We start from the raw sequence: 14,350 nt of genomic DNA, 5'->3' as shown, positions 1-14,350 counted from the left end.
GGAAGCCTTTGGCATGAAAAAGCAGTGGCTGGGCAGCAGAGTTAGCTTTGGATTTGGGGCCAGATGTGCGACTGTACAAGGCAGAGGTGGGGGTGGGGACTGGACTTCACTCAGTTCAGTCCCCCTCATTCCCTGAAGGCATGAAAATGGGACATTTGCTTATATTTGTTCCTGAAGGCTGATTCCAGCTTCGTAAGGCATCTTTTTCTAGAATGGGAGCTTGCTCCCAACCCCGTGTGCTGTAAACCTGTCAGATGCACGCCACTGGCAATTAGAGTGGCATTTATCTGGTCCTGTCATCCTGCGCATGGGAAGCGCTCCGAAGCATGAGCTAAGTGAGAAAAGATGTTGCTTCATTATGGGGCAGGAGAACCCTGTCCGAAGCTAATTAGAGGAGCCAGACAGGTACGCCCAGGCGCGGAGCCTCCTATGTGCAATCAACAGTGCAGTTAGGAGGAGGGGAGGGAGGAGGAGGAGGAAGGGGGGGAAAAAAAAATCACATGACAAAAAATTCGTCTGGCAGCAAAGGGCTTGTGTGCAGGGCTTTGGGAACAAAGGTACGCTGTGAGCCGGGCCGGGATGCAGCTATCTTTCGAGTGAACATTTGAGTAGGTGGGAAAGTCTTTCGCCAGCTCACAATAGCATTTAAGAGCGTCCCTGGAATGTCCTGTGTGGTTTCTGCGGTTCAGGAGAAGCTCTCTCTCGTACGTGCTTTAGGGGCTCTTTGAAACTAGCAGTGGGGCCTGAACAAAAATCCTGGATCTCCGTGTCCTTAGACTTTGCAAAGCTCAGACAAAAATATGATCCGCCCCGCTCTGCACATGGAATCATGCAGCGCCGGCTCGTTTCAGATGCCAGCCCTGCACGGAAATCATCTGGCACCGCTGGTCTGTGATCGAGCTGGGACCCGCTCCCATTAAATTCCATGTGAGTTTTTCTATCAACTTCAGGGATTAGCTCTTGTAAAGAGCCCTGCTTGGCCAGGGTGAAAAGAAGGCAGACAGACTGAACGGGTTCTTGCGACAGCATATTCTCCCCAAATTGCTTCAAGTGGGAAATCTATATGTCTTTTAGCTGACCAAATTTGGGCAGGGAGAGAAGCAAGTCAGTCTCTTGACTGGGGTGCTCAATCCCAACCCTAGTCCATGGAGCCATGGCATGCATCCCAGAGGTCGAGAAATTTGGCGATGGAGAAGCAGTGGCAATTAATACTGTCAGACTCTCAAGTCCTCCCTCCCACATGGCCGGGAAAGGGCTGGGCCATGCCATTTCCCCACATATGGCTGGATTGGGGCCAGATCGCCTTCCTGTCCTCCTCCACACAGCCAGATCAGGCCCAGCTGCACCTGCCCAGTATACCAAAAGGGCCTATGGACAGACCAAAAACTGTCCATCCAGCCCACAGGGAAAAAAGGTTGAGCACCACTGCTATAGACATATTTTAACAGGCATGAAACCACGTGGGCTGTCGAGAAATGTAACCGCGTTCTATATAACCGCAGTGAAAAAGCTATAGGATTGAAGGAGGAGGAAGGTCCTCTTTCTATAGAACTTAGCAACCTCCAGGCTGCGATCTTCCCATTCAACCCAAGAGCACAATTCACAAAGGCCGCGGGAAGGGCTCATCACATTCTGCAGGCCCCGTCCACCAGAGATGGCTCGCAAGCGCTGGCTGGGTTTGGGCCCAGGCTCCGAGAAGGGGCTGGGAGAGTAGAGACTTGAGTTATTTTTTTAATTCAGAGGCTCATTCACTCTCTGAAGAAAAACAAAACCAAAAAAGGAGTTTCGCTAAAAGGGGCAACTGTAAAATAGAGGCTGGCAGCACATTTGAGGCTTTCTGCACGATCACCGGGGGAGGGAATTCTCGGAATTTTATTTGTGAGCCTTCAAATGGGAAGCACAGCGGAGCCCAGACGGCTGGCTCCCGGGTAGGGGAAAGCACGTCCTCCTCGCTCCTTCGGCTCCTGGATGCACCTCGCCTTTATTTCATGTTGAACCCAAAACACGGCACCTCTCAAAACCTCCTTCCCCCGTATTGGGTGTTTGCTGGTGTTTGGCCTTTTCTGGCTCCGGGGACTTACAGAGCCGACATGGAATATAAAGCTACGTGTAAGAAAATGATCAGAAAGCGACTGCCAGAAGGTTGTCGCTCCTCCGAGTGCCTGAGGCCTTGGGCAGTTCATCATATACCGCGTTGTAATTTATGTTGGTTTTTGTATGCAGTAATGTCTTTTGATGCCGGCGTATGCTTCCGTGACCAGCACGACCATAGCCCGTTTACCAAGTAATTGTTCAGTACAGCCAGGGAGGTAGTAATGTGCCACCTCATAACCTCTGATTTTGACATATAGTGCACAAACCCAACATAACCCTGCTATAAATCAATGAGATGTCATAAACCTATTAACATTTCAAACAATTCAAAAATGCTTTCCCGCCATTAGGTACAAATTGAAGCCAGATGCTTCACTCAGGGAAAGAATAATTAAGCAAGATTTCCAAAAAGAATTAAAAGCCCCCCCCCGAACAACATATTCTCCCTTCTAGGCCTCCGTAAACAACTTCCAGGACAGGACTGCATGGACTACCCCCAACTGATCATGTTAGAGACAAAGTGTGAATGAATGCTACCCCAACTGAAGCCCACAATTTGCTATATTCAGGCCTGGATCTGTGCCCAAAAACTTTTGCTAGAAAGATGGACCAGTGACAGACCTGGGTTCAATATTTCATGAGTGAACAGAGATAGAAACAAAGACTACATGTGAACCGAAATCTCAAGGTCTTGGTAGTATTCAATCCCAGCACTGGTTGGCCAGGAGACCTTAAAACCTGGATCATTCCCATTCCTGCTGAGTATAAATGCCTGCCCCTCCACCCCCACCATGCAGAGCATGCTTGTGTTAACAGGGCAGAGAGGGAGCAGCTGGTTTTCTGGAAGTCGTTTGTACCCAACCTCTCTGCAATGGTCTCTTTTGAACTCCCCGCAGATGAGAGTCTGAGTCCAAACTGTGGTGCTACCAAGAGGAAGAAGAAGCAGAGGAGGAACCGCACCACATTCAACAGCAGCCAGCTCCAGGCTCTGGAGAGAGTCTTTGAGAGGACACATTACCCAGATGCTTTTGTGCGAGAGGAGCTAGCACGGAGGGTGAACCTCAGTGAGGCCCGAGTCCAGGTGAGCAGAGGTTGCAAGGGGTGGAGAAAGCAGGCCTCCACCTCCTTGCACAGCCCAGTTTTCCCTGGGGTCATCTGGAGCCTCTCTCTCACTAAAGCCCTGGTGGGGTACAACTTCCACAGGCATGACTGCCCACTCTTACAGACTGTGCCATGGCAGGCAGATGCATTAGTCTCTGATGAAACAGCCTGCATCAGACTCATTCCCAGAGACACTGCAGAGTTGAAGTTGGCTGGGTATTAACCTGGTCACATGGTGAGCAGTCAGACTGGTACCGCTATTTGGAGACTGGGCAGATCCCTCTCCTCACTCACACCTTGATGCCCACTGTCCGCCTTCAGTCGGGCTTGGGTTAACGGCGCTGCCTCTCTGCCCCCAGGTGTGGTTTCAGAACAGACGGGCCAAGTTCCGCCGCAACGAGAGGGCTATGTTAGCCAACCGATCCGCCTCTCTCCTCAAGTCCTACAGCCAAGAAGCAGCCATTGAACAGCCCATGGCCCCCAGGCCAACTTCCTTGAGCCCAGACTATCTCTCCTGGACCACCACCTCCCCCTACAGGTAAGTCCAGGCTGCCTTAGCACTGCCTCTCTGTCAGCCCCCAAAGCAATGTATTCCTAACCTGTTTAGAACGGAGGTGGGGACCCAGTCAAGTGCCAACTCTAATGCCTTCCACCAACATGTAGGAAAGATTGTGGCACAGTCTTAGGCAGATTACTCATCTCTCAAGGGGTGAATTAAACATGCACAGGAAACAGAGAGGACACAAAAGCCCCCAGGCAGCTCCCAATGAAGACAAAGGGATTCTTTCCATGGAGAATAGTGAGCGTTTCAATGGCCCCGAAGAGACCAAGACAGAACTGAAAGAACTTCAGGACTGCCAAGAAGAGCTCCTGCTACTAGAGCAAACACAGCCGGCACCCAAGGTGGGGGTTCACGACATGGGACAACTACTGAGCTTTGAGTATTTATATGCACACAAGAGTGGAAGCTGTAGTTAGCAAAGGAAATGTTCCAAATGTCGGAGCCATATAGGACTCCCCTGAACTATGGTAGCCTGAGAAGAGATGGGAGCACCAAAGGGGGAAAAAGGAAGTTCAGACGGCTTTGCAAGAGATTGTCTCTCCATTAGCCTAGAAACCGTCTGTGCCAGGGGCAGCAGGGAAACTCAACCGGGTGAAATTCCTTTTAGGAGTCATTCAGGCAAAGTCAATGGAATTGCACCAAGATTGAGTTTAGCCTATTTTCAATAAGCTTGAACATCTGGATGTTGTGGATTTGAAAGGCAAGTCTGAATCTTATCATTTGATTGTTCTGATTGGGAGAGACTTCAATGCGAGGAGGTTTATGGGAGGGAGAGCAGTGAGGAGAGGGGAAGAAATTCTGATGAATAAATAAATACCAGCTTCTGAGGAGTACCAGGATAGAGCCATTCAAAGCACCTTGGGTTGTGACAAGGGTTGCTGTACCATGAATGCACTGCCCTGGTTTTACTTTTGCTATGGAAAGTTTATTTTATAAAAGGAAATTTTTTTTTTTTTTTTAAATCACCAGGCTTCTCACTTTTGGGTTCTCTGTTAGACTCAAGGATGATCTAAAAACTATCAAAACATTTGCCATAACAAGTGTCCTTTCCTTTCTCATAAGTGCTTTGAGATGGTTGAGCGAAGGTCCTTACAAAGCACCCCATCACCCCACATGGCGTGAGTGCAGAATGCTAGCATGGAGACGATCATTTTCTTTAGAGCTGATTTGCTTTTGTGTCTGGCAGCTATTTGACTCTTGGGCCATCAGCCCCTGCAGGACAAATATCACTCCCCGATTGTCATTCAGGGCTTAACTGATGGTGGGTTTCCCTGAGCTGCAAGATTTGAACTTCCAGGCATGTCCTTGTTGGGTACTTGGTACTGACATCCATCCTAAACTCTAGGGATGAGGTCTTCTGCATGGACCTCTCTCAGACTTACTCTCAAAGCTCCAGGACAGGGAATTTAATCTCATTTAAAACTGATTTCCACAAGTTGCTTGCTTTAATTTAGCAGCAGAAAAATGCTAAGATGCTGCTACTGTTGTGGGAGCTGTTTACGATTAGGAAGAGCTAGTTGGTTCCGAGAAGCTGGCGGGAAGAAGCCAAGTGCCTGACAACTGGAAATCAAATTAATCAAATAGTGGGATGCTGTTCCAGCTTTGCTTACATCGCCACGGCTGGGGCTTTCCTGTAGCTCATCAGAATCTCATGACCGGTTTTGTTTAATTTGCTCCTCTCTTCTCCTTCTCCTCTTCCCACCCCCTATCCTTGCAGCCCAGTGCCATCCTACAGCTCCAGCGCGCCCACCACACCTGTCCAGGGGGTGAACATGGCCAACAGCATTGCCAGCCTGCGCCTCAAAGCCAAAGAGTTCAGCCTGCATCAGAACCAGGTGCCCACTGTGAACTGACTGCACAGCCCCAAAAACTGGGACAAAAATGCCAACGTGCCTGCCCTAGCAGGGACAGCTCCTTCCCAATCCTGAAGTGCCAGTTTGGATGGCCTGTGCCAATCTAGACCAGAACACTAGTGCTACTCAACTAATACTGATTCCACTACCAGCATCTGCAGATGCCACTTCCATGCCCTCTTTTTTTTGTGCCTTTTGAAGGCAGAGCAAGTTGCAATCTGGCTTTGGTAAGTGGTGTGCAACTGTAGACACATATGGAGTAAACTTGCTCCCCCCATAACAAAGGATACACACACCCATACACCCTCACACTTCAAGACTATTAAGACTTGCCAAGTTTACATGAGTTTGCTTCCAAACAGGGAAGGATCTTGGACCACTGGATTTGACCAATTTGAGTATCTTGCCTGGACAGTCAAAGAGAAGTTGAGTATTCTCCTACCCCAGGGACATGGCATTTTGCAAAGGATCACTAAAATGCATAATGTCCATTATATAGTCCCTTTTTCTTCAGTGGTCACTAAGCCATGATTGTTCAGCAGTCACATATGTAGCCAATTCACATTAGACACCAGCACGCCCAAGGCTGATGCATCTTCTCACCTCTTTTTACATCACCAGACTGCAATGCTTGCAAGAGAGAGAAACTTTGGCAGATGGAACTGCGCACACCTGCTGTATATATTCATTATCCTGACCCTGCATTGTGCTTTGTACATTTAGGAATAGCCAGCTGCCCATGTCAACGCGAGATATACACCACCAGCCTTAACTAGTAACCAAAGAGAACGAGGATGGCTCGAGTGTCCAGAAGGACTCACTCCATCAGCTACCTAAAAATCTAATTAGTTGGGGTCTTGCAGTTTTCTGAAAGTCAGCATTTTCTCTGTACTGTTTGGTTAAGTCCATGAATTCATAAAAAAAACCTAAAGTGCTTCAGGTGCTTGAACTCTCCCAAGGAAAAAGAAAATAAAATCTGTGAGCTTTAGCTGAATACCCAGTTGTCAAATCTCTATGCAAACAGTACTAAAGCCAGCCTCCTTCAGAGTCACAGCCTCCCTTACAGAACTGCATTCCCTGGATGTGGTCAGTGGCCCAAGCTTGTAAATTAAATTCCTGCAGCAGAAAGTGGCTGGGTTTCCCCTTTTCTCAACCTCTGTTTTTCCACAAGGGGGCCTTTCAACCCTGTATCATCTCCCCAAACCGTTCAGTCCCCGCTTCCCTTGACTCCGCTGTGAATTTAGACTTAACAATAAGTCTATCAGTCTATTTAAGAACAAATATTGCAACTTCTGAGGTACCTTCATGAGACCCTGCTCTATTGTAAGTGCAGGCATTTTGTCTTAGCTCGTTCTGTGGAGTCCAAATGTCCTGGTACCTCATACTGAGGCATAAAACCCAACATTGGCAGTAGTTACAGATGAGAAAAAGTGCCAGGAGAACAGCACATGTGCACAGGAAGAGAGATCACCCATAAAGATAATCTTACTTCTCCCTTGCCTCCCCCACTCATTGCTTCTCTGTGAGCATCCTCTTATTTAATGAGCTTTTGGCTGGAGCCCAGTACACTAACTAACAACAGGAATAATCTCAGAACCAACTGTTTCTCCTCCACAAATACAGGTGCTCTGTGCTTTAGCTAAATGAGAGTCCCCCATAACCTGTAGCATTGTTAGGGTTTGCATCTGGTTTAGCTGCAGTAGGACCACCCTCCCATAAGCAGTCCTGACCTTCTGTCCAGGGCAGGAGAGAGAAAAACTGTAGCTCCTCTGTAATACCTTGCTGTGAGGTCTGCAAAGGACTAGATCTTCTGGTTGAACCAGCAGGGACATATTGGGTTGGACGTTCCTTGTCAGCCTGCCCCAACACAGGGAAGAGGTTTCCAAAATTGAGATGGCAACCCCTCAGGAGGATTAGCTTTAACTGAACTGAAGGACCTGAATTTCCTGTTGTCATAGTGCTGTCAACAGCACCAACCCTACTCAAATGATGAGGCAGCTCTGGATGTTCCCCAAACAAATCACAGGTCTGTGGAGAGCCTTCCTTATGCTGCTGCCAAAACCACTCTGGGCTGCGCATCCCCTATAATGATACTTTATTCAATTCCAGCAATTGTTTACACACTTACTAAGTAGCCATTGTGTTAGGGGGATGCTGAATTACCCCTAGAATTAAAAGGTGAACCTAAGTGACCTAGAAGTATGCATTCCTTCAGCTTTCAACAGGACTCATGCACCAGCGACACTGGAGCAATTTTGAAATCCTCTTGCACTAGGTCCTTAACAAAGCTAAAGGGTGCCATAGGCATGAAAGGCCAGATTTCAAACAAGCCAACATCAAAAATAATTAGAATTATTTCTATGGCTCCCATTTTTGTTGCACTTGAGCTTTACAGACTCTGTTATGCTTTGATCCTCACAACACCTGCAAGACAGGGTTATCATCCACAATTTGCAGATAGGAAAGGAGGCACAGAGCAGTGAGAAGATATCACTTTAATGGCCTAGCTAACACAATGCAGGGTGTGTGCACACGGAAGCCCAAGCCCTGCACTTTTCCCCTGGTCCCTGAAACTTCTCTTTCAAAATGCAATTTCAAATGCAGATTTTCCAAGATCACCACAGTGAGCTCTGGACTCATCCATTCACAGGATATGGATAAAACACTGAATAGCAGGTAGGAAAAATCTGGTCTTGAGCTCTTAGAAATCTGCATCTCCATGAGACCAAACAAGCTCCTTATATTTCTCAGTGCAATCCCCTGTAGATAGGATTGTGTCATGCACATTCCCGTGACTGCTGCATACCTTGTTCTATGACTTAAGGATGCATCTTGGGCAACTATTACACCCTTGGTTGTTTCAGCCATGTCTCAAAGATCAGTAACTATAGCAGAAAGAGCACGGTTTCAAGGGGCAATTATTTAGCTAGCGGGAAAAAGATCTTTTCCAAGCACTTAGGAAATAGCTGTGATGCTTCGTGCTAACCTACCAGCGAATGCCAGCAAAACAGGGGTCAGGTCCATTGGCACAAGCCAAGAGCTCAGGAGTAGGAAACTATTAAAGGGCAAACAGAGCAAGAACAATCCAAAGTGTATGTGGATGCAGGGCCATTGCTCTGGGTGAAGCTCCCACTGCATTAGTTCCAGGTTAATGCTAGAAGCCACTGCAATAGCACAGGACAAACAAGCCTGTGATTGAAACTCCACTTTACCCCCAAGGAAAAGAAGTTCTTAACCAGGGAACACTATATTTCCAGCACCAGCGAGTGAGCCAGCCCCTCACTGAATAACGGTAAAGGGAAGATCATATTAAGACCTCATGGGCTAGCGAAGACATGGATTCATTGTAGATAAAAAGCCCACCATGAGAAACTTTGCTTGAGGGCTGGAGGAAGAGAAATTATGAAGCTTTCATTCCCATGGCAAGCACAGGGCTCTTTGTCAGTTATACAAGATAAAACCACAGGGATATAAATGTCACTCCCTCTTTGCGAGCATTAATGAAAATAAACCCGGTTAATAGTTTGCAGATGCTGTTTCTGTAAACCTAAAAAAAGAAGGGAATAAATATTTCTTTGCAAAATAGATATATGTATATATATTAGAAAACATTTGCTCTTAATCTTACAGTCCCTTCACTTGCTGCGCGATCTTGGCAGCTTATCTAAGATTGTCAGTCGCTGTTAAAGTATTACAGAGACAAGATACAAATTGCCTCAGTGCAGCAATACCAGAAACTAGGGATCATCATAATCTATGCTTGCTCTCTCCCTTTTTATTTGTACATTTCAATTACTTGTAATAGGATCTATGGTGGATTTTTTTTTTTTTTTGCATGTCTGCGTTGGGGGGGTTTTTGTATGTTTTTGTAAAAACAACTCTTGTGAAATAATTGAGAAATAAATATTTTACTGAGTAGTTCAGTGTCTGGATACGTAAAGGTGGAGCCAGTTTTTCCAAGTGTTGGCTCTGCTGATGCTGGTGTGATGCCCACAGCTGAGCCGGGGGAAGGTGGGAGAAAGAACTTTAGCTTTCTTGGGCATGGACCAGTAATAGGAGGGGAAATCACAACCAGGAGCCTTTAGTAGCATGAGATAGCTGCCTCCATCCTCTCCATGGCACTCATCTGTTCAAGCACCATCAAGGGTTAATTCAACCACTGTGCCATTGCCATTATTATTACAAAGTGCTCTACCAGCTCCTTCCCTTGGAGGCAACATAGGCAGTGCTGGGGAGGCGGATTTTACCATCTGCGTTGCAAAGCCTGGCTCAACATGGCAAGTCAAAAACAGGAAGCAGATACCCCAAGTCCTGTTCAAACCACCAGAAGAGCTGACAACTGACCCTGCCTTCTCTTAGGAAGTCAACCCCTCCCTCAAGCATTTGGCCGATTCCACGCTAATGGTTCCCATTAGGTCAGGTACCAAGATAACTCTAGTGATGGGAAGTTGAGCCTGGTTTCCAGTTTCTAGGCCTTAACACTGATGTTTTGGAGCCATGCACTCCAGCACAGACCTGCAGTGGCTTGGTAGGCCAGGCCTGATGGCGCTGAAGCAATGAGCAGGACCCTCCCTGGGCACACTGCAAGCCTTGTTCAGGAGGAATGAAAGCACATGATGGAGACAGAGCTGGCCAAGGTCTCCCCTGACCCACCATGGTCTTGGCTACAGTTGAGTGGGAGCGTGGGGAACTGCAACTTTCCTGCCAATGAATTTACTAGAATTCCTCAAGTTAAGAGGCTTTCAAGCCTCTGCATAGTTCTTGTCCAGAGGGAATAGAAACTTGCACCCAGAGACGCAGAAAGCTGCTTTAATGAAGGCCCCTGCACTGCAGTTACTTTCTGGGCCCTGCCAAAGCCTGATTATTTCATTACGTCTCACAGTGCAGTAAGTGCTGGTTGGGCTTTTTTCCCTAATAAAAATACCCCAAGCGTCTGAAGGGACTGAGTATTGTCAGAGCCAATAGTCTTTGCTCTAGGCAGGCAAAGCCCCGTGCCTTAATTCTATGTGAAGGGGAAAAGACCCATGATTGCCCCCGGTATGAATACTACTACTCTCCCATTACAAGGACAACAACTCCTTGTCACAGCCCTTGCCCTGCCTCAGCGGCTCCTGGTTAGGAGGTTGCCCCAGTGTTATATGTTAACACGGTCCTTACACCCTAGGAGCACCTGGCAGCAAGGAGCCCAGGAGAGCGCAGAGCTGACGCTCACTATCGAGTCACCTTCCTTTCCTGTTTGCCGAGCACTGCCCATGAGCAGCGAAGGACTCGAGTGGTTGCACAGAGGCCTGCGTTCTGGATACTACGGAGCTGGGGACAGTTTGGGTGCAAGGGCTTTGGGCCACAGAGGAAACCAATTTAAAATCTTCTACCTCACACCTGACCGTAAGACACTTTTGCTGCATGAACAGCTTGGGGGAGGAAGATTTAGTAACAGACTATGAATAAAGCCCTTTTCTGCCAAATCACCGGTTCAACTCTAGCCTGGCACAGTTGTAACCAGGGATGAAACCCATTAACAAATGATTGATGCTTGGGCCCAGCAGATGCATGTTCTTGTTACAGTCCTCCCCTCTTCTCCTTTCCCCATCGCTTCTCAGTGGCAATCACAGCAGAGGTCCCCACACATTCACTGGGTAATAACAGCTCCGGCTTAAAACATCAGGTAGGTTAGTGGAACAGCACCTGGGGCTGTGCTTTCCTGCTCGAAGCAGAAACGTTCACTCTAGAAATGAAGTTGGGCACTCTCTGGTGTCACATGGGTGCACAAATGCAGTGCTGGGCTCACAGAAGCCGCCTGCCTTTCAAGTGCATCCAGGTGGGTACTGGCAGCATCAGCTGGCGGGCTTCCGGCCCCATTGATTCAGCAATGAGTGTGAAGGCATGCTCCTCGAAGGATGGATTGGATCAACCTGGGTTGAGCTCTGTTCTGAAGAAGGCTGTGCAGCCTTTCAATCAGGGAGCACAAGGCTCTGAATGGCCAGGCTGAGGGGAAAAGAGAAACCACCTACAAGGGGCTTGGGAAGAATGGGGGAGCTCTCCACACTGAATTTCCATATTCACTCCAGATTCCTAGTAGTCCAAGTTATTCAGTTACCCGAACTAAAGAATGGCCATGGTCCTCTTGTTTAGGGTGACATACCAAAGGGCAAGACCACCCTGCCAGCTCAATGTGGGACAAGTTATCCAAAGCAGATCATGCCTCATACTCAGCTTTGGTCTTACCAAGGTCCACTAAAGGGGAGCTTTGCAAGTTTGCAGATTCATCTCCTTCATTTCCCAGCCAAGAACATAGAAGCACCATCCATCTCATCTCCAGTTACCCAAGACATTTGCTGCATGAGATGACTCCCCACTTCTCAGACACAGCTTGAAAAGAAAAGCCCACAGCTATTTCTGATAAGAGGCCCTTTCCAAGCATTCCTCCTGTGGCACTAGGACAAGAGTCCATCTTTTCTATTTACCCAGAGGAGCTTAGTTCTGATACAGCACATGGAATCCAATTTCTCCTTTGGTTAGCTCGGTGCAAGCCCAGGAGATTCAACCAGGCCTTCCAAATCTTGTGCATCTCATCAGATTCATAACATTATGCAGGCAACAGGGCTAAAGGGTTACAGCTGGGGTAGGAGCTATGCAGAGACTTTTCTAGGAAGCCACAATTTTTCTTGGAGAAACTGAGAAAGATGAAAGACTATCACAGGATTTCCTTTCTAAAGGCAGAGGGCCATGGGGAACCCACAGCCTTCCTGGCTTTCTAGCATAAGATGACACAAACTCCTTTCAGAGACAACTGCAACAAACCTGTGAGTGGCAAAGACTTTTGTGGCTGCTGTACTCCCCAAGCACACAATCATTACAGTAACTTTAGATTAGCCATCTAGATTTTATTCCTTTGTTAGCTTGGGTCGTAGAATTGATCCGATGGCCCCACTGTGAATGTGCCATGATGAGTTTATGACACCTTGAAGTCAGCATCTGCTAAATAGGAGAGCTATTATATGAATGGGACCTTTGATTAATCAGAGGGTCTATCACCTTTGGTACCTTCATGCTTCTTACCAGTCTGTCCTCCTGACCTCTTCAACCTTTTGAGAAGAGGAGCATGGAAGGAAAAGGCAGGAAGAGGAGAATGCATTGTAAAAAACTGTTTTCAAGGGGGAACCCTCTGCATTTCACCCCCAGAGCTGTTCAGATGTTTATAGGTGTGACAGATCAGACCAGCAGCACTTAAAGGCAGTTTGCCACTACAAAGAATTTCCAGCCAAAAGAATAAAAGAAAGAGACTTTTTGTCATATCCCTTCCAGAACAGCAAAGCCACAATGAGTGTCTTGAATGTACGGCAATGCATGCACATTGTTGGCAGCAGTCACATAGGTAGATGGCAACTTCCACTTCCCTTCATTTCTTCACATTACAGAATCCTTCTCAGACCCACCCAAATGCTGCTGCACTTTTTAAAAAGTTGCGTTAGAAAAGCGTATCACCGCAGCATCGGCCAGCATTTCATCACTAACTGCACATGTATTGTGGTAGCACTCAAGAATCCCAGCCGTGGATGGACAAAAAGACACTCCTGGCTCAAAGAGCTTCCAGTCTATAAGACAAGCCAACAGGTGGGTACAACAAGGAAATCAGGAGGCAATAATGGTGAGCACAATAGACAGTGGTCAGAGCACTTAAACTTGACAATGGTCAGGCAGCTGTTCATGCCACTTAGCTACCACTTTGTAACCACTGAGCTGCTAATTAATAGACTTAAGGCCCATTATGGTCATCCCCTCTGACCTCATGCCTAACACCAGAGTTTCACCCAGTAATTTCTTGCATTTAGATCCAATAACTTGTGGTTGAACTAGAACATCTCTTTTAGAAAGATATCAATCTTTCCTTAAAGACTCAAAGATGGAAAACCCACCACATCCACTGGTAGATTGTGCCAATACTTAGTTATATTCTTTACATTAAAATAGGTACCTTATTTCCGAGTTGAATTTTTCTAGTTTCAGCTTTTGGCCGTTTCATCTTGCCATGCCTTAACTATGTAGCATCGAGCTGATAATTGCTTCAGCAACATTTTTTTTATTTGTGAAAGATGTCATAAATAGCCAGTGACCCATCATGCCAACTGAACGGTCTCTGTTCAGGAACCCCTCCCGTAGAAAACTGGAATTCTGACAGAGCAGAACTGTGCCCAGAAGGTGTTTGCCTTCCTCTAAAAGGGCTTGGTTTTAAATTTTTCCATCAGGAAACTGAAAACGCCAAAACAAAACAATTTTCAGCTGAAGACCGACTTTTTTCATTGTTTGGAGCTAAAAACTGAATTTTGGGGAGGTTTTAGGTGATGGGAGAAGTAGATTTTTTTAATCAAATTTTTCTTAAGAGCTGTTTTCATCAAAAATTTCTACTGTCACATTTGTCCATTGGCATGCTACAGCAGGGCTGCTAACCTGGTTTATTTACCGAACATGAGCTCTGTGGCCATCTCCTGGCAAAACAATTCTCAGTTCATGCCTCCATCTGCTGGATACTTCTCCCTCTTGTGGCAAAACAAAGGCCTGCAAAAATTGCAAAATCCATCCTGATACCTCTTTTTCTGATGATCCAGAAGCAGGAGGCACATGGGAGCAGGTGTGCCTCCCCAGCTCTGCAAACCTACAGGCTCCCATCTCTATTTATACTGCTGACTGCCCTGCCCCTGATACTCAGCCAGTAACCGCCCACTTTTCAGCAGCTGAAATC

The 14,350-nt window shown here is 47.0% G+C and overlaps 1 protein-coding gene across 1 annotated transcript in view; it reads left to right on the top strand.

Annotated features, from left to right (window-relative positions):
- Positions 1-9,528, top strand: part of PRRX2 (paired related homeobox 2) — a 59,216-nt gene extending 49,688 nt beyond the window's left edge. Inside the window, exons 2-4 of the mRNA XM_090021720.1 lie at positions 2,991-3,175; positions 3,555-3,733; positions 5,475-9,528. Of these exons, the coding sequence (XP_089877846.1) occupies positions 2,991-3,175; positions 3,555-3,733; positions 5,475-5,610 (500 nt within the window). The 3' untranslated portion in view covers positions 5,611-9,528. The remainder of the gene's footprint in view (positions 1-2,990; positions 3,176-3,554; positions 3,734-5,474) is intronic.
- The last annotated feature ends 4,822 nt before the right edge of the window (positions 9,529-14,350 follow it).

The sequence above is a fragment of the Crocodylus siamensis genome, chromosome 11, assembly GCF_052110815.1.
Source record: "Crocodylus siamensis isolate JL-2025a chromosome 11, ASM5211081v1, whole genome shotgun sequence".
Classification (NCBI taxonomy): Eukaryota; Metazoa; Chordata; order Crocodylia; family Crocodylidae; genus Crocodylus; species Crocodylus siamensis.
This window is presented reverse-complemented; position numbering and strand designations above follow the sequence as displayed.